The sequence below is a fragment of the Acomys minous genome (assembly GCF_964271855.1).
Source record: "Acomys minous genome assembly, chromosome: 4".
NCBI classification, from domain to species: Eukaryota; Metazoa; Chordata; class Mammalia; order Rodentia; family Muridae; genus Acomys; species Acomys minous.
This window is the reverse complement of record NC_140486.1, coordinates 117,073,165-117,098,543: the sequence shown is the minus strand read 5'-3', so window position 1 is coordinate 117,098,543 and position 25,379 is coordinate 117,073,165. Positions and strand designations below refer to the sequence as shown.

At 53.0% G+C, this 25,379-nt stretch overlaps 2 protein-coding genes across 3 annotated transcripts; one reads left to right on the top strand and one right to left on the bottom strand.

Annotated features, from left to right (window-relative positions):
• Positions 1-107: 107 nt before the first annotated feature.
• Positions 108-10,507, top strand: MAB21L4 (mab-21 like 4). Of its 2 annotated transcripts, none has more exons than XM_084780656.1 (6): positions 108-222; positions 957-1,442; positions 4,965-5,190; positions 6,628-6,781; positions 7,984-8,340; positions 9,201-10,507. In XM_084780656.1, the coding sequence occupies exons 1-6, from the start codon at positions 177-179 to the stop codon at positions 9,291-9,293; spliced, it is 1,362 nt and encodes a 453-aa protein (XP_084636782.1). In that variant the 5' UTR covers positions 108-176; the 3' UTR covers positions 9,294-10,507. The 2 variants fall into 2 exon arrangements, with proteins under 2 accessions (XP_084636782.1, XP_084636783.1); XM_084780657.1 differs by having other exon boundaries at positions 141-222; positions 694-1,442; positions 9,201-10,506.
• Positions 10,508-14,979: 4,472 nt separating this feature from the next.
• AGXT (alanine--glyoxylate aminotransferase) lies at positions 14,980-24,557 on the bottom strand. Its single transcript, XM_084779050.1, has 11 exons — positions 24,300-24,557; positions 24,014-24,206; positions 22,958-23,022; positions 22,343-22,443; positions 21,156-21,226; positions 20,132-20,216; positions 19,177-19,272; positions 18,413-18,482; positions 16,333-16,428; positions 15,836-15,964; positions 14,980-15,415 (listed from the first exon to the last, which is right to left on the bottom strand). The coding sequence occupies exons 1-11, from the start codon at positions 24,528-24,530 to the stop codon at positions 15,308-15,310; spliced, it is 1,245 nt and encodes a 414-aa protein (XP_084635176.1). The 5' UTR covers positions 24,531-24,557; the 3' UTR covers positions 14,980-15,307.
• Positions 24,558-25,379: the final 822 nt, after the last annotated feature.

Below are 25,379 nucleotides of genomic sequence, written 5' to 3'. Positions count from 1 at the left end.
TTGCAGACTGCAAGCTGAAACTGCCTCTGCACCAGGCCTCCTCTAAGGGCCAAGGGTCGCTAGGGGCGGCTCCTTCCTGCTAGTCTAGACTTGCACAACACTGAGCAAGGGAGGAGGCGGTGGTGGGTAGGACACTGGCAGGTGTGGAGGGGCTTGTACGGCCAGACTTTCCAGCCATGAGGCGGAGCCAGAGGCTCCTAGAAGGAGGCAGATCCTGGCCAGGTAGGTGCTAGGTCTTCTCAGAGGGAGTCTGGCAGGGTGGGACAGGCAGCCTGAGGGGCTGAGCTGGCTAATTTTATGGGTTGCAGATGGAAGGGGGGCAGGGCCGGTTTATGCTGGTATCTGGGGAATGCTAAGAAGACACTGCCCGGGTCTGGCCCAAGTCTTGTTCTTTTCCGTGCTGCCTGTGTGAGAGAGAGAGGCCTGGACCCCACACAGGGTCTGGTAGCCATCGCCTTCCCATCTGAGGCATGGGAAGGGAGGCTGGGCAGGGAAGACCCATTTCACAAAGACACTGTGACTAGCTTTAGGGTTGCGGTGGGATGGAAAGCATTTAAGTATACATCTCCTCCTTCAGATTAGGCCATTGTGATTTGGGCCTGAGATTCAGGAGGGAGGAGAGAGGGAGGAGAGAGGTAAGCAATTGGGCCCCTGCCTCCTGGGACAGCCCCCTGTGATACTCCTAATTGTTAGGTACTGACTCACCTCACTTCAAAGGCCTTGGCCTTGGTTCAGCTATTTAACCTGCTGCGAGGAGCCTGCCACTCGGGAGCTCTGCCCATGGGGAGCTGAGCCCTCCTGCAGATCTGCTCCTCACCTGGGGCAGGTGCCTCTTCCTCCTAGCCAGTCCACACCAACTCAAGAGCAGTTCCCAAGGGCCGACAGGGCTCTGCTGCCTGCTGCCTGGCTCAGGATGCCTGACTCCGAGATGCCTGCTCCCTGTGTCTTTGCTCCAGACATGGCCGAGCAGGTGCCACTGTGGCATCACTACCTGTCAGCCATCCAGTCACGGGAGTCACCCCGTGCCCAGGACTACCAGAGAGCAGAGGACATCTTGCTCACTGTGCTGGAGCGTGTCCATGCCTTGGACAACCGCTTCCTTGTTGACTATTCTCGAGACCTGGAGGCCTTCCAGTTCGCACTGCGTTCCTCAGAGGACCCGCTGGATGTGGAGGTGCCCCTGGGGGTGGATGCCAAAGCTCTCCTCATTGAGGAGTCAGAAGCCACTGAGCTTGGGGATGGCCCTGCAATCTGTCGCCTGGGTGTCCTCAAGAATGCCTCTGGCCTGGAGCCATGGATGACTGACGATGTCTTCAGTGTCTCCTCAGAGGACAGGGACAAGTGCTGCGGCCACATTGTACCCAGTAAAGTCCTGTGTGTCCTCAAAGATCTTCTGGTGGCTGCCGTTGTACATTGCAAGCACCACAGGCTCATTCCACCAGGTAATGGTGTGGGGGGCGGGGAGATACTCCGCACAAGTGTGCAATGTGTGTGTGTGTGCATTTGTGGCCACTGGGTTTGAGTGCTCAGGGTACGGACTGGCCCATGGGGGCTGCATACAGGTCCATGTGTGTGTGTGTGTGTGTGTGTGTGTGTGTGTGTGTGTGTTTGTTTGTGTGTGTGTGTGTGTTTTCCCTGTGCATATGAATGCAGTGTGAGTTGTTATTGTGTGTCAGGGGGTGGGAGGCCGAGGCGTGAGCTGGGAGTCTTATTCTGGTTCTTGTGCCCCAGCATCTCCAAGAAGGCAGACTGGGAGACACATGGGACCTGCTTCTGCATGGTGCTTTGGGGAAGGAATTTCAGTGAGTGCCACTTTAAACACGTCTGAAAGTCTGAGCCTTGTCTAAGCCTGGTGTTTTGTTGGCCAACTTGTTTGATAGGGTCTCTCTGGCAGGAAAGCTGCCCGTTAACCTGTTGCAGCCTGGTGTGAGGCTCACACTGGTCTCCTCTTCAGCCTTTGTCACAAGCCCTCAGGTTGTCTGTGAGTTTGGCCATGTATCTGTGTCGGGATGCAAACGCATGCTGGTGTGCATACACATGAGTGTGGGGAGCATGTGAACAGACATGAGCATGCATGTGAGTACATACATGTGAGTGCACGCTTCTCTCTATGCAGGCATGTGTGCATGCCCGCTCCAATTTATGGCTGAGTCACCAACTTGGTACACTAAACCCAAGATAGCTCTGAGGCTGGGTATTTTTAAATGTGCCAGGAACTCAGCTTTCCTCTCTTGCCGGACATCTTGTTTATGTAATCTAGGGTGTCACAGCCCCAGGGAGATGGGGCTTCCAATGTGGCCAGAAGCAGCCAGTTTCTTTACAGAAAGGTGACTAAAAGGTAGGTACAGCCTGTGATGAGCAAGGACACCGGCACTAAGGGATGATGCTCATCTTCTTGGGTTCAGGACTAGGACATCAGGTTGCTAGGACACTGGAGGCCAAAACAGAACGTCCTGCTTTTCTCAGGAGGAGACAGACACATGATAGTGGCAGCTGTTACTTTCTCACGTATTTGTCTTCCCAAGTCACCTTCCAGTTATTTGTACTGTGTCATCAGCAAGTGGGGTAGTTGCCTCTCCCAGAGGGCAATAACATGCCTGGGGTGTGGTGTGTGGAATGCTGGTCTGGTTGCATGTTCAGGGGTCTTGGAGCCTGGGATAGTACACTGCTGTCTCATGCTTTCCAGGGCTCTGGGAAAGGGGTCTAGCAGAGCCCATGTCTGGGCACCTAGGTTGTACTCTGGGCTGCAGGATACAGAAGGCCCTTGGGCTCTTACACAGACTTCCGACACCAGGAGGGCAGCTTCTGGAGGTAGCCCTTCCCAGACCTGCTGGGCCAGGTGTCTTGGAGCAGAAGACTGACCTTTGGTGGCCAGAGACTGTCATTAAATGTCTGGTGTCTTGCAGTTCGTCAGACATCTTACCCGGTCATCTCTTGAGCCCTCTAATTCAGCATGTAGCCTGGCAGGACCATTTCTGTCTTCTGGCTTGATTTAACACAGCCATTGCCAGCTGGTCTTGTCTCTTGTAGATGCCCCCCCCCCCATTGCTGAGACACAGAATCACCTATTGGGGCAACCTGTAGGAGACTTCTAAGTTATGGGCCACCAAGAGTCGTTCAAACCTCTAGGCCCTACCTTGCATGGCTAGGTTGTCTCCCGGCTGAGGAAGGAGGCTGCACAGCCTAGGCCCATTCCTGCTGCTGTGGCTGAGGCGGGCCCATGGGAAATTCCAGGCATTGCTTCCAACACATCCCTTAAAAGGGAAGCTATTGCTGGTGACAGGATTCAGCTATCCACTCCCTGGGAACCGGTGAGACCAGCCAGGGCTGGCTTAGAAGTAGCCTAGTGAGAACAGGTGTGGCTGGCTCGCTTCCAGGCTGCCATTTCAACGCTTAAAAAAAAGTGTGACTAGAGGAATACAAAGGCATCTAAATGCTGATCAGAGAGGGTCCCCTGCCCCCTCACAGGGAAACTGAGGCTCATGTGGGAGGGAGAATCCCAGAGGTTGACTAAGAGTTTTCCTGCAGACGGTGATGCTGAAGGGATACACAAGAAGGCGGGGTTGTTTCCTGCAGACTGTGTCTGTACTCGCTTGCAATGGTAGCCCTGTTACCAGGCTTGTGCTGGGGACTATGTTTTGAACAACCCGGTTTCCTGAGGGTTGGCTGTTCTGGTGTCTGACCCAGGCAGACCCCTCAGTGGTCGCAGGAAGATAGTGCTGGCTCTACTATTGAGATAGGGAAGATGGTCCCACACTCAGCCTAGGTGATGTTGTGGGCGTCTCTGTTTGCCCCTATCTCTGCTGCTGATTTGTTCTGAGAGGAAGAGGACACTGAGATGTTGGAGGTAGCCAACTTCTGGAGTGTAAGCAGACACAGATCTCATCACACAGGGCATTGGGGCTTATCCTGGAGTTCTGGTGAAGGGTCATCCAAACCAGTACCTCCTCCCAGGACACCAGAGCCTCTCCCATGAACCTTAACCTAAGCTTTCCGGGCCGTGGCTGCCCAGTCCCCCTCTATGGTGTGAGAACCAGCATGCATGCTCTTTTTTTTTTTTTTTTTTTTTTTTTTGGTTTTCGAGACAGGGTTTCTCTGTGTAGCCTTGGCTGTCCTGGACTCGCTTTGCAGACCAGGCTGGCCTCGAACTCACAGCGATCCGCCTGCCTCTGCCTCCCGAGTGCTGGGATTAAAGGCGTGCGCCACCACACCTGGCTCTTAAGGAGGCTCTTTAGGGTAGGGGATGAGGTGGGCACAAGCTGTGATCAGGAGAGGACCCCCCTGGAATCGTTCCTCCTGGCTCTGTTTCTTCTCTGATGGGCTGGGCTCTTATGTCTGTTTGTCCTTCCTGGCTGGAGGAAGGACGTGAGTCTCCAGATGCTGTAGGTGACATTGTGGCTAAAGCCTGTCCTTTAGAGTAATCAGCATCTGGGAGGTTCAAAGTCCCTGGGATGCGTTGCTGTACCCAAGAGCAGCCCACTGACTTTTATTAAAGACTGAAAAGGTTGACTGAAGCCTCCTAGCAAAGACCTGCAGGCTCTGGGCTGCCCAGGGTGGCAGGAGATGGGGTGAGCTTGACGGAAGCCCACCAGCCAAGACTTCAAACACCAGCATGTTGGGACTGGGGCAGCACCATCTATTCTAGCATTTCTCCTCGGGACCGGGGTGCTCCCCTGGAACCTGACACAGACAGGGGGAAGATTCCACAGGTCTAGGAGGTGGGGGCAGCAGGCTCAGGCAACACGGCTGAGAGAGGGGCCTAGCAGAGAGAAGGCTCATGAGAGAAACTGTTGTAATGAAGGATGCTGTGACAGAGCCCAGCTGACAGTGCCCCATGAATAAGCTTGTGTAATAGCTCAGTCTGGATGTAGGTAGAGGGGCAGCAGGTATAGGGAAGGGCAGTTAAGACTAAAGTGGAGTTAGGCCCAGAAGAGGGAAGCCATATTGATGGTGGATTGTTGCAGGTTCTCTGAATGCTGCCAGCCTGAAGGAAGGGCAGCTGCACCTGTCCCTGCTGGTGACCAGCAGTTGGAGGAAGATACGCTTCAACGTTGTACCTGTGGTGCGGAAGAAGCATAGGGTGCCTGCCTTGGAAGAGGCCCAGCTGAAGCCTGGGTTCCCTGAGGGCATCTTGAGAAGAATTGCCAGCCATGGGGTGGACCTGGTACCTGCTAGTGGGCAGCACTGGAGGTAGATGCCGCTCTGGCCCTTTGGGTCCTGAGGGAAGGGGAAACACGTTGATCCTCATGTGGGAGGATCTGAGGGGGCCCTTGCCTGCTTCTGTCCTGTGGGCATCTGTGTCATGCTGAAGTCACTGGGCCCTCTAGAGGAACTGTAATGCTCAACAACACTCAGGGAGCTGCAGGGAGGGCATAGCTGGGTCACCTTCTGCCCAGGAGGTGGCCAGCAGCATAAAGCTGTGATGAGATATTCAGTGTGGGAGGGGGCCCTTCACCAACGGCCAGGTACAGTGGCAGAGAGGTTGTCTAAGGTCCCCACACGGTGAGGCTGCTCACACCAATGAGAGCAGCTCTGGGGCTTGCTAATTCTCTTCACTTGGGGTGGCCTTGCCAGCTTACAGAGCCCCTCTCAGAATGTCTTCCCCTGCCTGAGATGTTTAGATGTTTAGCCCCATCTCCAGCCCTGGCCTCTACGGTTCCCAGAAGCCCGTGGGTTCAGTGAGGGCCACTTGCTACCAAGCCAGTGTCTGTGAGAGGGTGGAGAGGACAGAAGCTGAGGGCATTTGAGACCAAATCAGGACTTGGGGCTTGGAGCATATCAAGTCTGACACCATTGACTGGCACTTACATTCAAGGCCTCAGCGTTTCTTACGGGGGACTAACAAGTCACTCACACCCAAGGTGCTGCCATCTTAGAACCAATTATTTCTTATGTATGGCATTTATAAGGTTGCTGTGCCACTCTGAAGCCTTAGCAGAGCTCTCAGTGGGGGGGGGGGGGCCATGCACTACCCTGCATCCTAGCTGACCCGTCCATGCAGAACAGGGCCAGACATGCGGAGTAGCCACGGGCCCATAACAGATGAAGCATGGGGTAGAGTTGAGGCATCTTAACGTAAAAAGAAGAGAACATGGTCTTTCTGTTGCCCCACTTCTGCTGACGCTGTAGAGCCGAGACTGGGGAGGAGGTCCTATCCTATGATGGTCTAGGAGGCACAGAAGTGAGATCCTGTGCTGTGCGGTGTGCCCTGTGCTAAGGGACCTAGATGAGAATCCTCCACACATTATCCACCCTCTGCCTCCCATCGGGGCAAGCTTTGGTTTCCCTAAGAAGCCTTAGAGTGGAGCCCACACCCCTGTCAGGCTGGGGCCTCACCAATCCCCCAGTCTAGACAAAGAATGGGCTGGCTGAGGTCTCCCCTAATCTCTGCAATCTTTGATGGGGGGAAATCTGAAACCTGGCTGTTTAAACCAGCAAACTGAATCGCCTGTTGAGAGACAGGGCGTGGGGCCACAGAACGGCCACGGCAAGGGGGTGACCCTCATATGGGGTTCAGGAGGCTCTAGTATTGGTAAGCAGCAGCCGCCAGGACTTTTCTTCCTGGTGGTACACAGGGTGCTGGGCACTGGGAAAACCCCAGCCCTGACAGGTGGGTCTGGCTTTCAGGATCTCCACTGGCTACCTGCTCAGCCGCCTGCTTGACGCGCTAGGCTCCCTCCCTGGTCACCGCCTGGACAGCCTCTCCATTCTCGACCGGGTGAACCTGGAGAGCTGGCGAGGTGACAGCCAGAACCCTGGCCTAACTTTTGACCACCTGAAGGTACGCATGGTAGCTCAGCACCTGCCTTGCTCTGTTGCTCACATCTGTCACCAGACAACAGAGGGTGGTGACCCCCCAGGCCCGCCCCTCACACCAGCTCCCATGAGGAACAGTCACAGGTACTGAGAGGGCTCCAGGTTCACCAGAGGGAGAGATCATAGCTCATGAGGGAGGTCTTGTAGGCATGGCTGTAGAGTAGTGCCGTGGCACATCAGGCTGGCTTTGGCTATTCCTAGACTGGTGATAAGGGAGGCCCCATAATCCTGAAACATGACTGGGCTGGGCCTCTCCCCAGCAGGAGTGCTCCCTGTGTCTGTGGGCAGCCCTGACCAGATTCTTCTATGGACTGGGGACCACTGGGAACCAATGGGAGCACTGGCTCCCTTCCTATGTTCCCTGGGGCAGGATAGTCAGTCACATCTATATGCTGCTGTGGCTTTGTAATGATCCTGTGCTGAGAGGAACAAGAAAAGTGCAGGGGTAGGGTTCCAGTCACCCCCTGGTCCCCAAGACAGTGAGGGAAAAGCAGGTAGGGCTGTGATGTCTTGGGGGCGTCCTCCTGGAGTGGGTGTTCATGGTTGAGAGGACCCTCTGCTTAATCCAGGCGTTAAGAGACAGGTGAGTTGACTTCTCATCAGACACTGGCTCTGGGGAACCTCCCCTCTGCGGACTTAGGCCATTCATTGCATTTCCAGACCTCTGTCTGAGGTGGGGAGCCAGCTCCCTGTGGTCACTGGTGTCTGATACGTGGAGAATCCTGGTCCCCAAGGAACTGAGAGGTGCTGGAGGAGGGAAGGGGTCCGAGGATATGGAAAGGCAGTTTGTAGTTGGTTGATGGGAGGGGGTACCTAGTAAGGACCTAGGAGCAGAAAGGAGGAGGATGCCTAATGCCCTGAGGTGGTCCCTTTGGTCTGTTGAGAATGAGCTCAACAGAGGACAATGAAGAAGCCGTCAAGGGTAGAGGGAGCCTTAGATAACCCAGAGGAAGTTCAGAAGTTCAGACTGGGGTTCAGCAGGGTGGAAAGAGAAGGCCAAAGGAGAGGGAGAGGCAGAGAAGGTGACAGGAGCCTCGGGAGCTGCCAGGGTGGGCAGATTGTTGAGGAGGGGCTGGTGGAAGTGAGCTGGTGCAGGACTGGTGGAGAGGCAGGTGGCGGGAAACTGGTCCAGCCGCCCATTGACAGACCTGACCTTGTGTCCTGCAGACGGTGCTGCTATGGGCTTCTAGGCTGTTCCCAGCAGCAGAGGACTGGGCAGACCTGCAGGGCTCGGTGTACCGCCTTCTGGTGGTCCTGCTCTGCTGCCTGGCTACCAGGAACCTGCCCCACTTCCTGTACCCGGGGTACAACTTGCTGCAGGACAGTGGCCTGGACCTCGGAGTCATCTACCAACGTGTGGAACACTTTGCCAGCCAGCCCGAAGAGTCCTTACGAATCCACATCACCCACCTGGGCCACAGCCGTCCACCACGCATTGACAACGGAGTAAAGGCACTCCTGCAGCTCCCTGCCAGCGACCCTACCTACTGGGCCACAGCCTACTTTGACTTTCTGCTAGATAAGGTGGGTGCAGCTGTTTGTCGCAGGAGGGTGTGGATAGAGCCCTGTCCTGTGCACTGACCGCTCCCTCCCGGGTCAGGAACTCAAAAACGGCCAGGTCTCTTGATGGCTGAGGGTCAGATAGGACATGGAATGCCACCTCAAGAGAGACCCCACGAGTGTAAGACTTCTTTCTGCAAGCCAGGACAGAGTGCCTGAGCCTGCCTCTGTGTTCCACAGAATTACCCTAAGTCATACAGAGCAAATGCCCAGAGTCCTCCTCCACCTTGGGCCTCTGGCTTTCCCTGGATGCCCTGGGGTCCATTTCCTGTGTATTCCTGGACTTGGTATTCTGATAGCCATGCCCTTTGGGACCTTGTGTTCTCTGGCCTGATGTTCAGAGGTGTCTACCGGCTTCCCCTACTGCACCCACAGAGTCCATTGCACCCCTGCAAAGGTGGGATCTGCCTCCATCCCAGGCCCGAATGCTGCCTCCAAGGCATGTCCAACATATTTTGGCCAGCTTCTTCCTCTTCTAGCATCAGTGCCCTGGGGTGCATATTGTGGTAGTGGGCTTCTCCATTTGATTTTAGGAAGCCCTACTTGCTGCGGAGCTGATAGCCTACCCACCACCACTCAAGAATTGCCACCTCCATCTTTGGGCCAAGCTCTCGGCAGATCTGCACACAGGGTGGGAGGGGGTCAGGGATGCAAAGTAGTGGGAGCTCCTTGGGGGTCATGGCTGTGTCAGGGATACATTGTGTGAGGCGAGGCTGTTGGAGGAGGATGTTGGGGTGGTCTGTCTGCAGGGGTGATGGTCATAAGGAATGTTTGAGGCATGTGTTGCCTGGCTGCCCATGACCCTCTGTCCTTGCCCACTGCAGTTTCAGGTCTTTCACATCCAGGATAAGGACAGAATCTCAGCCATGCAGAACATCTTCCAGAAAACCAAGACCATCGGAAGTGAGAACAGCTGAGCTGGGCTGGGAGGCCCAGTCTCTACCAACCTTCAGAGCTCCCTGGAACTTTTAGAAAAAAGACTAGAGATCGAGGATATCTCTTGGAGTGGCTGGTGGAGGGACTAAGTCCCTAAGGACTCCTGTCCAAGGGATGACCGAGGGAGTCTGAGTGCCTGGCCCTGGGATCTTGAGGCAGCTACCATGTTCCAGACTGAACTTACTGAGTGAATGGTGGTGTGTTTCCCAGAAACCCACTGCTCCATCCTCTTGGCAGAACTGGTGCAGGCGTGAGACAGCGTTGCGCTTGTTCCGCTGATGCTCCACACTACTCTTTGGGGTTGAAACACTGTGTATTCAGTGTTGCACACATTAATGCCCCAGTGTAACCCGTGGAGAGGCTCTCCCAGTTTCTGTATCTCTCAGAGCAAATATAGACTCCTAAGACTATGAAAAGTGTGTGTGTGCAAAGGATGATTTCATTGCAAGCCTCCTCTGGGCAGAGGTCCCTACTCTCCAGTTGAGAAGGAACCAGAATTCCACAGCTCCCCTCCCCCACACTGGTCTCACCCACTTCTCCATCATTGGAGGAGTGGACCCTGTTTGCAGCATCCTGTGATTCCTCACACAGCTTCTCCTTAGCCTGGAGCAGCTTCCCTGGAGCCCAGGGTCCTTTAAGTGCCCCCGGCTCTGACACATATCTTCCCCATCCTCTTTGACACTTGGTGACATCTGCTCCTAGGCTTCAGAACTGCAGACTGCACTCCAGGCTCTGGAGTGTGTGAGTGTCCCATGTGTGTGGGTCATCCAGTGTCCCAGCATCCTTCAAGGACTGACAACACGTGTCAGAGTAACTATGCAATGAGAGCAAGTGCCCAGGGCCTCTGAAGGTTGTAGGACCAGAGCCTGGGCTACCACCAACACCAAGGAAAATGACTTGGTGTCTCAAGAGTGGGACTGAAATAGGCCCAGGGTCACCCTGGCCACCTCCTCAGTGATGAATATAAATCACAATGGCCGCACTTAGCAGAAATGAGAGATGTGGGCACAGGAAAAGCCAAGGGGGTACTATGGGTTTTTGTTGTTGTTGTGTGTGTGTGTGTGTGGTTTTTTTTTTTTTTTTACATAGGGTCTTACTATGTAGCTCTGGCTGGCCTGGAAGTCTGTATGTTGACCAGACTATCCTTAGACTCTTAGAGATATCCTTTTCTGTTTTCTGAGTTTGGGGATTAAAGATGTACACCACCACACCCAGCTAAAACATTTTTAAATGGTACTTTATAAATTTACTTGCCTTGTACCAATGTGTGTGTGCATGTTTGTGAGTGTACATGTGTGTGTGAATGTATATGAACGCATGGGTGTGTGTGTTGTGTGTGTGTGTGTGTGTGTGTGCATGCACACACACATAAGAGCCATGGCTCATGTGTGGAGGTCAGAGAACAACTTGTAGAAGTTGGTTCTTTCCTTCTACTGTATGGTTCAGTCCAGGTATTGAACTCAGGTCATCAGAGGTGGTGAGAGGGAACCTTTACTCGTTCAGCTGTCTCGTCAGTACTCAAGGGAGTATTTTGAAACCAGCTCTAGTCTACTGCCCTTTAAATAGTCTATCCGAACACACAGTGTGAGGGTGCAGGAGCAGACACAGTACTCTTTAAATCTTACAACAATGACCCCAGTAAGGACCAGTTGGACTGCCAAGAGGGTCAGGAAACTTTGCCAAATGGTGCTTTGTCACCAAGATGCAGTGCTAGACATGTGACCTATGGTAGAACAGGATGTCAAGGATTCTGGACCTGTAGGCACCAATGCAGGAGGCACATCCTCTTTGTTCTCATTAGAAGGGAAGACTAGAAAGGTGTGTCTACTTGGAAGAGGACAGTGTAAGTTCTGGACCTGACCCACACTAATTCTCCTGTTCGGGACAAGAGATAGGCCTTGGAAGACATGATACAAAATGGTCCTGTGCTGATGGTACCATGCAAATCAGAGCCAGGAAGGCTCGCTGACAAGCTCTTCAGTGTCTTAAATAGGTGTTCAACTTTTAACATTTCTACGTGGCCTGGTGGCCTACAAATGAGCTGGGATACATTCAAAGCTATTCTAGAACCTGTGTGGTGTGTGGGCCACAGACTGGACATGGCTGCAGGCTTACAAAATGCACTCATTCCATAAGGCAAATGGGGGGAAGTTTTGTACCATCTCAAAATCTGCCACACAGGCAAAATCCTTGGGCTCCGAGGCCTAGCACAGGCTGAGCCTTTGCTCTATCTACCTTAGTGACCTCTCTGGATCTTGAAGACTAAATGCACCTCACGCAGGACTGTCCATCAACTAAGTGACTGGGGTAGCTGTCACTTTTGAGTGGGACCAGCATACAAGTGGCCTCTACAGCAAGTTTGTGTCACAGTATGACCATAGTCTCTGATGTTATGTGAATCCCTGCAAGTGTCATCATAGGAGCTAAGGTCCTAGAGCAAGGAAGTGGCATACACAAGAAAAGGAATGAGAGAGAGAAAGAGAGAGAGAGAGAGAGAGAGAGAGAGAGAGGAAGGGAAGGAGGGAGGGGAGGGACTCAGGTGTATTGAAAAAAAATCTTTTACTTTTCCTATAAAGAAAGCTTCCTTCTCTGAGTCCTGGGTTGTTGAATTCTACTGAACACATAAGGGAAAGAAAACAACTCCAGTTCTAGATAAGCGTTATCAGAAAATAAAGGAGAAGAACTGTACAGTAGCAAAGAATGGGAGCACTGTGAGCACCATGCTGCAGGAGCACTCAGGAACTACAGAAAACCTGCCCCTGACACCATTCCTAAACTGAACACACACACACACACACACACACACACACACACACACACACACACAAAATATATATAAACATTTTAAAAACTCAAACATTAAGAGCTTTTCAAGACTGAAGTCCTCCTCACCATCTAGTCTGGCATTTGGGTTTGCATCCGTCCGCAGCAAGGTGAGAAAGAAGGACAACAAAACGCCAGCATTCCCAGGCATCTTGATTGTGTGCTTAGAAAATCCAACGGAATCTACAAGGGAGTCACTAGAACTGTGAGCCTTGCAAGGCTGGTAAATGTAAGGCTAATATAAAAAACATATCGAAAAGAAGCAATTGCCAATGAAAAAAGAATTAAATGCCATTTATAGTACCAGCAAAATAGCAACCCCTAGTAACAAGTATTGCAAAAGTTATATGCAAGGCCTCTACAGTGAAAATCTGAAACATTGCTTAGAGAAATTTGAAGTCATACAAATGCTCACGAATTCAAATTTATGTTATTTCTAAGATTTCCAACCTGATAGTTGGAAATTTCCAATCAAAATTCCAGGAAGCTATTCTGTAGAAAGAGACAAAATAAGCCTAAGAGTCATGTGGAAATTAGAAGGTTTTAGAATAAGAAAAAATCTCTTCCCACCCCCACCGCCTCCTCTCCTCACCTCTCCCCCTCTCCCTCCCCCTCCCCTTCTCTCACCCCACAGAAAGGGGGGTTGGGGAGGGGGGAGGAAGAGAGAGAGAGATTGATTGCTTCATATTCAGACTTACTAGTGGCTGCAAGTTTTGAGACCAAAAAGCAGCCAAGAGTAGAACAAATGCCGGAAACCAAGCCACACATGATCAATGATCTTTGCCAGGTTGGCAGGTCAATTGAACAGAGAAAACAAGGTTTGTTTAACAAGTATACCGTTGGGGCAACTGGGTACTGCTATGAAGAAATACGCTTTGCTCTAGGTCCATACCATGAAACAAACGACATAGACCTACGTTATAACTCCATAGACATCACAGTCTCAACGTAGGAAAGACTTCTGGGGCAAGACACACATAGCACAGATCACAGAAAGAAAACCCATAGAGTTGCACCAAATTTAAATATACCTGCTCTTTGGAGCCATCAGTAGGAAAACAAATAAGTGAGCCACAGAGCAAGAAAACCCTTGGGCCACAAATAACTGATTGGATTGAGAATACATTTTTAAAAAAAAAAATCTATTATGGTGCTGGGGAGATGGCTCAGTGGGTAAAGTGCTCACCAAGCAAGTGTGGAGACCTAAGTTTGGATCCCCAGCAGCCATGCAAAAGCTGGGTACAGCTGTGCACACCTGGAATCCTAACACTAGGTGAGGAAAGGGGAGGAGACAGATTTGCTTGGAGAGCCAGTCTAGCCAAAATATGCAAGACCCTGACCCACAAATTAAGGTGGAAAAACACTGGAGGAAGACACTCCAAAGTTTACCTCTGGTTTTCACATGCATAACACAGACACAGACACACACACACACACACACACACACACACACACACACACACACAGGCACACACAGGAATTCAAGGACTATGGCAAACCACCAACCAAAAGAGGAAAAAAAAATCTATATGTGAGCCAACTATCTGGACTGACACTTCTCTAAAGATGGTTTGCAAGTAGCTAGCAGCACATGAAAAGATACAGGCGTCAGTCACCAGGGGAGGGCACATCTAACTACATTAGTTTGACAGTTGCTAGGACAAAAGGATGCCAGCCACCTGGGCAAGGAGGTGGACTGGCCACAGCTCTTGTATACAGCATCTCCTAGTTGAGGCAGCCCTGTAACTGAAATCCTTCTCTACTTGGAATAAGTGAAAGAATACGATCACACAAAGCCTTGAATCAGGAGGCAGTTACAGGTGTGTTTATCAAAGCCCCAAACCGGAAATAAATCAGGTGTCCACCACCTGCAGGCAAAGCGACAGCGTGGCCACGCAGGTGAGGACAACTAGGCACACATGTGCAGGAAGGTCCACGGTGCTGAGCAGACCCTGGCCACAGAATGTGTGTGGTCCACCGGGGGACACAGCTGATCTTTGGCATCCTAGGCAGAGGATCTTCCACTGGGTGGTTTTTGGAGTCCATTCTCAGACCAGCCACTCGCATACCTCAGTGTCTGCCTCTTGGGAGATCAAACCAAGTCATGGCTGCTCTGCTCTCTGGACAAAGGCCAGGCTTTAAGTGACCATGTAGCCCTGGGCTCACCAGTCTCCTCTCTAAGGACCCCCTCCCTGCTCCAGGTCCCCTAATGGTTCAATTCTGTGACTGTGCCTGTGTGTCCCTCAAGACTGCCTCTTCTGGTCACCAAGAGCCATGGGGCAGCTGCCTCTGCTGGCTCAGGAACCTACCTCAGAACATAGCTATGACCAGTTGTATCAGGGATGTGGGCATTGCCAGGTCAACTACTCTCTGCCAGGAGGTGCATTCCTACTGATTGTCTGGTAAAGGGGGGCTCTCTAGTCTTGGTAAGAGGGGGACCTTTCCAGCCTTCCTCTTTGGATCTCTGAGTACATACAACTGCCTGGTATGTGCCAGGTGTTTAATGTGCCAGATAACTGGCCCGGAAGTGAGCTGTGGGGACAAGCAGAGCAGGAAACTGGGCCTCAGGGTCTACTCAGGTGACTATGAAGCATCAGGGCTAAAGATGGAGGATGTGGGCCTCATGGTCATGAGCTCAGGTCCTGTGTGTGTGTGTGTGTGTGTGTGTGTGTGTGTGTGTGTGTGTGTGTGGTGTCTTGTCTTTATGAGTGTGGTTTCTTGTAGATCCACTTGAAGATACCATTATGAGAGTGTGTTGGGGGTTGGTGAGTGATGTTTGGAAATTGAAGACAGTACCCTCCCCCTGGGGAAAGGATCTGTGTGCAGGCCCTAGAATAAAAGGCTCTTTTCAGAGGGCCACACCGGGGCTGTGCAGCCGAGGAGGCCGCAGGGCCCTTTCCTATACCCAGCCCCACAGAGTCAGAGGAGTTGCCTGGCCAGCACTTTATTGAATATCCTCAAAAGCCAGTGGCCTACAGAGCGCAGCTCCATCAGAAGGTGGGTAGCATGCTGTTTCACAAAGGTCCCATTTGTGGGGAGAGGGGCAGCGTCACCCTGTTCCTTCCCGAGGAGCATGGCTGCATCAGAAGTTTTGCCTGGTGGCCTTGCACAATCTTTCGGTTCCTGCTCTACTCCCAGCCCCTCAGGAGGGCATAATCTGGTGAGAGGATGCTCACAGTTTGTTCTTAGGACAACGTTGGAGGGCCTCCCTCAGGGCTTCGGCCACGTGGTCCACATTCTCCGTGGTGGCGTTGTAGCCCAGGAGGCCAATCCGCAGCACCTGGTAGGCACAGAACAGGCAAAGGTGAGCCTCTGTCTGCAGCTTCTTCCCTGATGGGAGCTGGTCAGGGTATGGTCCATTCACCGCATGGGATCACCCATCCATCTGGTATGCAGGAGCGAAATGCCTTACACTTCTGCATGCTACACAGAGGCTGGAGTCAGCCCTCGCTTCTGTACCCAAAGCAGAGAGTGTGGGGGTATGGCTGGGGAGGGTCACTCAGCATGCAGAGTGGACCTGGTAAAGCTGATGTGTGACCTCCCCACTGTGGTGGAAAGGGCTGAGGATACGCCACTTCAAGTGGTCATGCTGTCCTGGGCCCTGCGGTGACCCTACACAGATGGGGCATGCAACAGGACCCAGTACGGGGTGTCTAGTGCCTCTGGCTACAAAGTTCAGGCTCTACAGGAGTCTCCTCACCTTCTCCTCAGAGGGCCCAAGGCCACCAGAGATCTCAATGTGGAAGTGGTCCAGCACATAGCTGACGATGTCCCTCCAGCTGTAGCCAGCAGGCACTGTCACAGTGGTGATTGTGGGTAGACGGGCTTCCTGCAAGAAGTGCCGGGCTCAGCCATGTGGACTGGGGCCCTTCATACCCTCCAGGGCCATTCGTATCCTCTGTGATGGTGGTCACGCTGCCTGGCCTGTACTGGCTTTTAGAGTCCAGAGAAACGGACAGAGAACAGCTTGCCACTCCGCTAGTGGCTGCAGCAGGGGTCCCTCAGCAGGGAATAGAGCCATCTAGAGATTCCCAAGGGCCTAAGGAGATTGGGTCCACCTCCAACCCCCAGCTTCCGGAGGCTCGGGTCTCACTGAAACACTGTGCTTAGTTTCACCAACTGATTATAGCCTCCCCCTCCCCATTGGACTAGTGCCCGGATCAATCAACTGACACCCCCTTTCCATGGGCTGCTCACCTGGTCCTTCACAAAGAGCTGTAAGCCCAGCTCCTGCAGGCGTTTGTGCAGATATGCTGTAACTTCCCTGTGCCGCTGCCAGGAATTCTCCAGGCCCTATGGGGGAAAAGGTGGCCGTGACAGGTAGGCAGGGTGTTAGCCTCTCTATAGCCTACGTATACTGGGTAGGTTGCCACTTGAGAAGGCTGGGATCGCTGGCCATGTGGGTGTGATGTGGTCAGAGTCGGGTCCCATTCATTGTGACCTCTAGAAACTAGTCCTTCCTGCTCTAGCCCGCGAGATCACTCCCAGGTCTTAGTTTGCTCATCACCAACTGCTTTCCACTAACAATCAGCGTCTTCTAGCCTCTTTCCCAATACTCTGCCTTCTTCCGTTTTAGGGTCTCAGTATGTAGCTCAGGCTAGCCACAAACTCTTGATCCTGAGTCAACATTCAGGGATTACCTGGGATTACAGGTAGGTGCCACCATACTTGGCTACCCATGACTTCTTTCTTTGCCTTACCCAGCTCAGCCCTAGTCTTTTTTTTCCCCACAAGGATGTGCCCCCAGTTCAGAGCCCTAGTCAGGGTGTAAGCAAATGTCTACATCATGGGTCACCTCATCTCTAATCCAGTTCTCATGTAGCGATTTCATGAATGGTCCTAAGAATGCAAACGTGGAGGGGCAGGAGAAGTGGCTCAGTGGTTAGGAGCACTGTTGGCTCTTCCAGAGGTCCTGAGTTCAATTCCCAGGAACCACATGGTGGCTCACAATCATCTATAACGAGGTCTGGTGCCCTCTACTAGTGTGAGGGCATACATGCAAACAGAACATTGTATATGTAATAAATAAATAAATCTTTTTTAAAAAGAAAGAAAAAAATGCAAACATGGTAGCCACAACCCAGGAGCTCTTCCTGGCCTCTGGGCCTGGCAATGGTCTGTGAGGGACATTAGGACCCAGAGGAAGGTGGCCAAGCTTTGGGTTTCTTTTTTGTTTTTGTTTCCTGTCCTGTGACCTATGCAAACAATTGGGCCTGTAGCCACTCTTCACCTCCACTTCCTGGGAGTGGATTTTGCACTGGACACAACTGCTGGCCAAGTTGGCCTAGAGCCTGCACATGCCTGCAGAGTGCCAGCCCCTTCTCTGGTGAGTGCTGCAGTGGCCAAGTGTGTCCCCAGGGCTTGCACAGAAACTATCTTGGCTGGCAATAAAGGAGCCACAGGTGGTGCTGGCTTGTGTCAGTTGGTGAGGTTTGTAATGAAGCTGATGGTTCACACTCGTCATCCCAGGATTTGGCAGGTAGAGGCAGAATTGGGATTCAAGGCTAGCCCGGAGCTCAGATACATAAGAGTCTGAAGCTAGCCTAAGTATGTGCTACATGAGCCTTTATGGTTTGTTTGTTTGTTTGTTTGTTTTTAAGCCAAAGTAACCTTTTCTTGTTCCATCTGGTTCTCTGGATCATGTGATATCTTCAGACATATTATTATGGAGTAAATGTAGGCCCTGGCTTTGAACTTAGATTTTCCAGCTTCTAGAAACTATCAGCCAAATAAATTTAACTAGAAATTTTGCCTGTGGCTTTCTGGTAAATGACACAAACAGACTACAGCAGCATTGATTTGCCAACCAACTTGGCAGGCGCATGTTTCATCGCAGAGAAGCCGCTCACCACGCCTACCTGCCTCAGATCCTCCACTCTGTTCTGGGGGAGCCTCCCCCTTTCAGCCTCCCCTGTGATGTAATCTGCTCAGTAACTGAATGGTCAGACCCTGAGTGTGCCTCTGCCTGTCCAGGGCTCTGTCCCCCAACTCTGCCCTCAGCCAGTGCTCCACCTTCCTCTTTGAAGAAGCCAGTCCTTCCCCACTCCCCTTCCCCAGACCCCCACCTTCCTGGCTACACTACAGCGTCTCCTACTCCAAAGCCTGGGTCTGATGGCAAACAACTTCAGTGCTGTCTCAAGAGTCTTCTTGTCTCCTCTCTCAGAGCAATCTGAGTCATGAGAAAGGAAGACTCCCACAGGTACCCACTCTGGGGTGCAATCAGACTAAAGGGTTTCCCTTATCTTCCTTCTCCCTATTAGGCTGAAGTCTCTATTACCTGCTCTGAAATGAGCGCCAGGCTCTCCCTCAGGCAGTATAAACTGACGACAGGCGTGGTGTGATGAATTCTGGGGAAACAAAACAAAACAAAAAAGCCTGGTTCAATGATATGGCAGGGACTGTGCCAGAAGCTGATTGTCCCACCCCAACAGCTCAGGCTCTGTGGCAGGCGACAACCATTTCCTAAGAACACTTTCCTTCTTCAGAGTCACAGGGAGAGACCGAGTCACAGAGCCAGGGATGCCAGGGAGGGAAGGCCCACACTGGGCCTGGCAATATGTGGGGGAAGGGAGGGGCCACATAGTTGATCGCCACCTTCCCACCAAGACTCCATGTTCCCACAAAGCCAGCGCTGGACCCTTTGTACCCACTAGTGTAGAGTACCATTCTATACCCTGCCTCAGGGTTTTGCACAAGACCTCTCAGGATTATGGTTGAAGCCTATAGGACATCTCGTTAACCTTTCAAGAGAGGTAAACTGAGGCCCGGAATGGGAAGATATAGCAGAGCCAGTGCAGAAAGCCGAGGGAGGAGAAGGATTATGGGAATGATAGCGGGAGGGCGTTTATTAGACCCGAGCCTCTGGGCCCGGTGACAAGTGAGGCCTGAATTTAATGGCTATCACAAGACTCCCCCAGTTAGAGATCAGAGGCACAAAGGCATGAAATTCAGAACTTGACGTGCATAGGCGATAAGAGGGTGGGCGCAGGGGGCAGGGCAGCCAGCCTACCCCCCTCATCCCTGGTCTCACCCAACACTCACACTCTGGTCTTCCCCTCACAGCCCCACAACTTGGCCAAATAGGTGATGTCTGTGTAGAAGGAGACTGGCTTTGTCTTCCGAGAGTAGATCTTGTGTCTGGGCGAGAGAAACCAGTCTGAGTACTTGCCTCTGTCTCTTGGGCTGTCCTGTGTCACAGATGTGGGGTGCAGGGACAGAAAGCCTATTGAGGAGCTTGTGTTCATGGGATCTTGTGAGTTTGTTCAGGCTGCCCAACTCTCTGGGGTCCTCATGACTCATTTCTCTCATTTCCACCCACAGGTTCGACCTGCCTCATTTCTTGGGGGAAACTGAGGCCCAGGGTTGGGTTACACACTGCTTTCCCAGGCAAGATTCCCCAACCCTTCACTCCACCCAGCCCCAGGGGCTTCTTCCTTCCCTATATGGCTCCCAGCCCCCACTTTCCCTATGGCGCTGCTGGTGTCTGCCTTGCCAGTCAGGAAGGATTCCTGACCAAACCAAATTCGACTCACTTGGCTTGGGACCCAAAGGCTGGTTGCAGCTATGGCCGTTACTACTGAGCACCTCCCCTCACATGACCTTGTCTTTTTCTCCAACCCTCGCTATCTATGTCCAGGATCTAGATACCAGGAGCCTGAGGTGATGGTAGGACCACAGAGTAAGAGGTGCTTGCCTGTCTCTGGCAGCTCATATGCCAATTCCTGGAAGCTGAGCTGGGTGGGTACTGGGACCTGGGCATTCAGACACATTGGGTCACCCGAATGCCAACCTCTCATCTGGTCCTGCCCATAGCTCAGGCCCTGTCCTTCCCTTACCCACTACCCCGCGAGTCATCTTTGGAGCACATCTTGGCTTTCAGGACATCCTAGCAGGGTGTGCAGGGAGAGGTTTCCACATGGACCCTTTTTCTCCCTCCCTCTAAGGGACAGCTGTGTCCCATCAGCATCCATACCCCAGCATGAGGGGGGCCACTCACTTGGCCTTGTCGCTGAAGGAGATGAGGGAGATCCCTGGTGGGGCGTTCAGGACCTTCTGGGAGCCAGAGTACAAGATGTCAATGCCTGGGATGCAGATGGAGGAGGGGATGTCTGAGAGGAAGTCCGAGGAAGTCACTCAATAGGTGTATTTATCTGCTCTGTACCGTGTCCTGTGCTCGGTGGACCAGGGTTTCAGGAAGTGTATGGGAGAGTGCTGGTTTCAGATCTCAGCCCTGTTTTTGTCATACTTATGACCTTGTGCTGGATCCTTTCAGCATGACTTCTCTGATCTCTGTGAACAGCCAGGCCTGGACAGCACAGTATGGCTGTCTAAGGGACGGTCCTGACCCCTGCGCACTGGAGTCACTGCGTCTGACACACAGGACCCCGCCTTCTTCCTCTTATCTGCTGCTATTGTAACTGGAGGGCTCCCCCAGATACAACCCCCCAAGAGCAGCAGCTGCCTCCTACTGCACCCCCACACCCTGTCTGATGGCCTGGCAGAAACTCAGGCTGTTGACTCACTTCAGAGGCTGTGCTGCCCCCCTGGGCTACGCTGTGCATGTGATGTGTCCCTAGGGGCTCATGTGTTGGAAAGCTGGTCCTTAGTGTGGTATGAGAGGGCTGGGGCCTCTAAGAGGCAGGGCCTACCGGGAAGTTTTTGGGTCACTGGCTGTCCTCAGGAGTTGACCCTGCCTAGTTCTCAGAAAAGAGCGGTTATGAAAGAACAAGCCTTTCCCTTCCTGGTCTCTGGCTTTTCTTTCTCCTACTTACTCCTACAGTGTTGCTGTTCTCCCTGAGGTGATGCAGGCAAGATCCAGGCCAGAAATCCTAGCGTGCGATTTAGACTTTCTGTCTAGCAAACATTTCCTCTTTTTGCCAGGGCCTGTGAGACAGGACCATAAACCCAGTTGTGGTTCAGTGGTGGGCCTACAGGACCTGTCATATTGAGCCTTCTTGTAGCCTCAGAGTTTTGGCTGTGTGTGTGACCTGGAAGATGGAGGGTACAGGGCCTGTTCTTACCTTGTTGGTCCATGTAGATGGGGACCCCGCCAAGTGATGCTACAGCGTCCACCAGGAATAGACACTGGTACCTAAAGGAGTCATGGGCATTGAGGCAGCACAATGAAGCAGGAGGGATCCTGGGAGTTTGGATTTCAGCCTGGACTGGGTGTCTGGCTAGGGTGGGCGGAGCTTGGAAGAGCAGCAGGGAGCAGGAAGGGGTCTCTTTCACATCTTATATGGGGGTCCTTCCCTGATGCAGCTCCTTGAAGCCAGAAGCAGCAGTAATGCTGGGCAGGTGTCTATACTGGAGCCTGGGTGGGCGGGTCACAACCCGGATGGCTCTGCTGTGGGACCTTCCAGAGACGTATAAGGGTCAGCCTAGGCAGCCAGGGTTCTGAGTACCAAGAGCTAGTTTGGGTTTCAGTAACCTGGCAGCACAGAGGTCTGGGTTTCCCTCTACCAAGAGCTACGCACTTGGCCACCTGCCACAGACGCAGGGCCTTTAGAGGCCAAAGGCCAGCTCACATAACAGAGAGTGTGTTCATCCTCCTTTACCCAGGTTTCCTCATAGAGCCATGTAAGCAGTTATGGGCAGAGTTTGAACCTCATAGGTGTCTAATAGGGCTTCACGCATGGGCAGGACTCTGTGTGAGGGGCTGTTTCAGATATGGGCTTCACATCCTTAAGGACCATGGTGGCCCCACCTTGGTAACCCTCTGTTGCCCTGGCAAGGTCTCCTTCTGTCCAGTGGTCAGCTCTACAGACAGCACTGCTGGGTTACCGAGGGGCTAACACGTACAGCTCTCTCGTAAACCTCTGTGTGGGGTTGGGGAAGAAGCACGGGCAAGGGGCAGCTTTGGAGTCAGGGAACTCTCTGTGTGAGGAGGCTGTGAGATGTACACAGTGGGTAGCATCAGCCCTTGGCAGCCATGGAATCCCCGCACCAAGTCAGTACCATAGAGGTGGGAGCAGGCTACAGGGTACTTGGTCCTATTCCAGACTCATCAAGTAAAATAATGATAAAATGACACATATTGAGCCTGGAGCAAACCCTCCGATGCTGTGTGACAGTGGCAGGAAGGAAGGTGAAACAAAGACGGCTGGGATACCTTGCCGCTGTCAGTACTGTAGCTCCCTGTGTGCATCACCCAGCCAGGCTGTGTGCTTGGCTCCGCCCTTGTACTGCCGTGCTAGGTCAGGCTTACCTTTGGCAGAGCTCCCCGAAACCATCTAGGGGCTGCACCACACCGGTGGATGACTCTCCATGGGTTAGGAACAGCAACACTGGTTTGTGCCGAGCCAAGCCCTGGGGGACAGAGGTGACAACTGTGAGCAGAACCGATGGGAACCTCTCCCTGGATCAGCCATCAGCTTACGAGCGCAGGGTCATGGCCATCCACATATACCCACATCCCTCCAGAGTGAAGTAGGCCAACTTAGAAAGCAGGAATGTGATGTACCTCACCCCCGCCCCCAGCCCCCCCCGTGCTGTCGGTGCACAATGAAGGAGGGAACTGAGTGGAAGGCTTTGCCGAGAAGAAAGAGTGGTCAGCACCCTGCCTGCCTTGTGGCCTGTCTGCTGGGACTGTCCTGACCCCGCAGGGAGGGGCTGGCACCTTAGAGTTCAGTAACAGGTTTCACCTCCCTGACGTTAGCCCTGCCCACAGGACTGCATCCCAGACTCCATTTCCTTTTTGGACACCTATTCCTAGGTATAGGAGCCCCTACTATGGTCAGTCCTAGACACTGAGACAGAAGTCAAGCCGCAGGCCTCAGCTTCCCAGCCCACCCCCTCCAGCGATGAGCCAGGGACCCAGTACCTCCTCCACATCTCGCAACGTGTAGTATTCTCCAGGGTTCTTGGTCATCTGGTGCACACAGGCTCCTGAGGACGGGGTGGGGGTGGGGGAGACGGGTGATGAGTAGGGAAGAGCGTGCAGGCCTCCTTCATCCTGGCTCCATAGACGAAATGGAGCATGCTCTGTGAGGGCTGCTTTTCCCATAGAGACGGCACTGTCCTGGCTTCCACTGCTTTGAGTCTAGGGCTTTGAGGTGGTCCCTTCTCAGGCTGTGGTACCCGAGGCAGCCTTATCACATAGATAACATCTGTATGAGGTCACCATGAGCACTGCAGGTGCTATGGGATCCCATATCTCACACTGATGAAAGACTGAACGAAGGGTGAGACGATGAAGCAGACCTTGACCTGTGGGTCAGGTGACACCAGGAACCGAGCACCTGTCCTGCTTCTTGTCTCTGAGTCCCATGTCACCTAACTCTGTGCTCACAACCAGAGTTCTAGCAGGGAAGGGACCTGAGCCACCCAAGTCTCAGCAAAGGGCAAAGAGGAGGGGCTTGCCTAGGTACCAGAGCCTGGATGACTGATGCCCTTCAATGCTGTGCCATGCATTTGTGAATCATGAAGGCCATTTGCAAATGCCAGGGTCTACCAGAAGTCTGGGTGTATGCCTACTCTCCTCTGTCTCAGATTATGGAGGAAGAACTGTTCCTAGATCCTCATTTTACAAATGAACAGGACTCTGAGATTTGGGGAGAGTTAGCCTCCACCAGATGGCAATCTTCTTGAGGACCCCAGAGAGTGGCTGTGGCTCGGATCAGGGGTTTTCTTGCAGCATCTCTCCCATGTGTTCTAGAAACAATCTTGTCCTAACTCTGCAAGGCCAGTCTGCTGTCATGCTCTGGGGCTGGGAGAATGCCCTGGGGCCTGCCTGGAGGAGGCAGCACCTGGGGGAGATGGAGGCACATTAGGGCCCCAGAAGGCACAGGCTGGGCCCTCATCTGCTGGAGATAGCTTCTGGGTTCCTCCAGGAGGGCTCTGAAGGGATGACAGGAGGTCACAGGCCACTCTCCCTTACCAATGCGCTCAGCAATCTCTGCAGCCCTCATTCCCCAGATGCCATTGGCTCCAACTAGAAAGGAATCCCCAGGTTCTAGGACGTTGAACAGGGCAGTCTCCATGGCGCAGTGTCCCGAGCCGCTGACAACAAGTGTGAGGGGGTTCCTGGTCTGGAACACGTACTGGATGCCTTGCTTGATCTCATCCATGATCTAGACGGTGGGTACACAGGTCAGACTCTCTTCTCTGCCTGCTGTGAGTGACACCATCCCCCCTAAATAGAGGCCATTGCCACCAGGGCCTACCTGAAGCATCTCTTTCTGCATGTGGCCGATTATCCTGAGACCTCCGGCTGCCAGCACTCGTGGAGTCAGGTTGGAGGGCCCTGGACCCAACAGGAGCCTCTTTGGAACTGACAGGGGCTTCCTCAGGGCCTCTGGGGGTGGCACCAGCAGCTGGAGCGAGCTCATGGTCCGTACCCAACCTGCTGCTCTGGAGCTCAGTGTCACACTGGCCTTGGCCAACATGTGGAACATTTCCCAGCTAGCTCTGCGCTGAACTCAGAGGCGAGGACTGGCTGATGAGTCCCTGTTGCTCCTGCCCTTTTTATTGTCAATTTAACCCTGATCGATGTTTGTCCTTCTGTCAGGATGGACAGGACAGAGGAGATGTGGACCTTCCACAGGGGGAGGGGAGCCTCTGGTGCCCTGACAAAAAAAAAACAGTAGTATGAAGGCCAACCCACATCTCTCACTGGGTCCCCGTGCAGCCCAGCCAGGGCTCTGAAAGTTTCTTCAAGGGTCGGAGAGCAAGTGCGTGAGGCTTGTCGGACAGAAGTACTGCAGTCACCTACCTGAGCAGCAGGTCCCATAGCAGCCAGGGAGGGAGTGGGCTGTGGCCCGATACTGCTTCATTCATTTGGTGCTGCCTGTGCTGTATGTGCGAAGTGCAGGGCCACCCACCACAGCATGGGTTAACCTCTCGGGGGGAAACTGACCTTCTCTCCCTGACATTATCCATCACCAATAGCAAATAGATGGGGTGGGATTCATGCTGGAAATGTGGCTGGCTTGGAAAAACTAAAAGAGCATATGAGGTCGGGAATGGAAAAGCAGGGGGAGAGACATAATGGAGAAATTGAACTGGAACGGCGAGGAAGGGGTGGGGTGGATCAAAACACATTACACGCACGTATAAAATTCTCAAGTAGTTCATGACAGGTGGATCTGGACCCAGGGGGGTCTGCCCAAACTACTGTACCAACCAAGGACAGTACATTCAGTAAACATTGAACCCCTATTCAGATCTAGCCAATGGACAGGACATTCTCCACGGTTGTGTGGAGAGCAGGGACTGACTCTGACAGGAACTCTGGTGCCCCATAT

Excerpts from the sequence above, each read along its gene's own strand:
- MAB21L4 (XM_084780656.1), top strand. The coding sequence starts at position 177 with ATGAGGCGGAGCCAGAGGCTCCTAGAAGGAGGCAGATCCTGGCCAG. Across the intron at positions 223-956 it reads AGGAGGCAGATCCTGGCCAG|ACATGGCCGAGCAGGTGCCA; the intron begins GTAGGTGCTAGG and ends TCTTTGCTCCAG. Across the intron at positions 1,443-4,964 it reads CCACAGGCTCATTCCACCAG|GTTCTCTGAATGCTGCCAGC; the intron begins GTAATGGTGTGG and ends GGATTGTTGCAG.
- AGXT (XM_084779050.1), bottom strand. The coding sequence starts at position 24,530 with ATGTTCCACATGTTGGCCAAGGCCAGTGTGACACTGAGCTCCAGAGCA. Across the intron at positions 23,023-24,013 it reads AGAGATTGCTGAGCGCATTG|GAGCCTGTGTGCACCAGATG; the intron begins GTAAGGGAGAGT and ends CCCCGTCCTCAG. Across the intron at positions 21,227-22,342 it reads TTCGGGGAGCTCTGCCAAAG|GTACCAGTGTCTATTCCTGG; the intron begins GTAAGCCTGACC and ends TGACTCCTTTAG.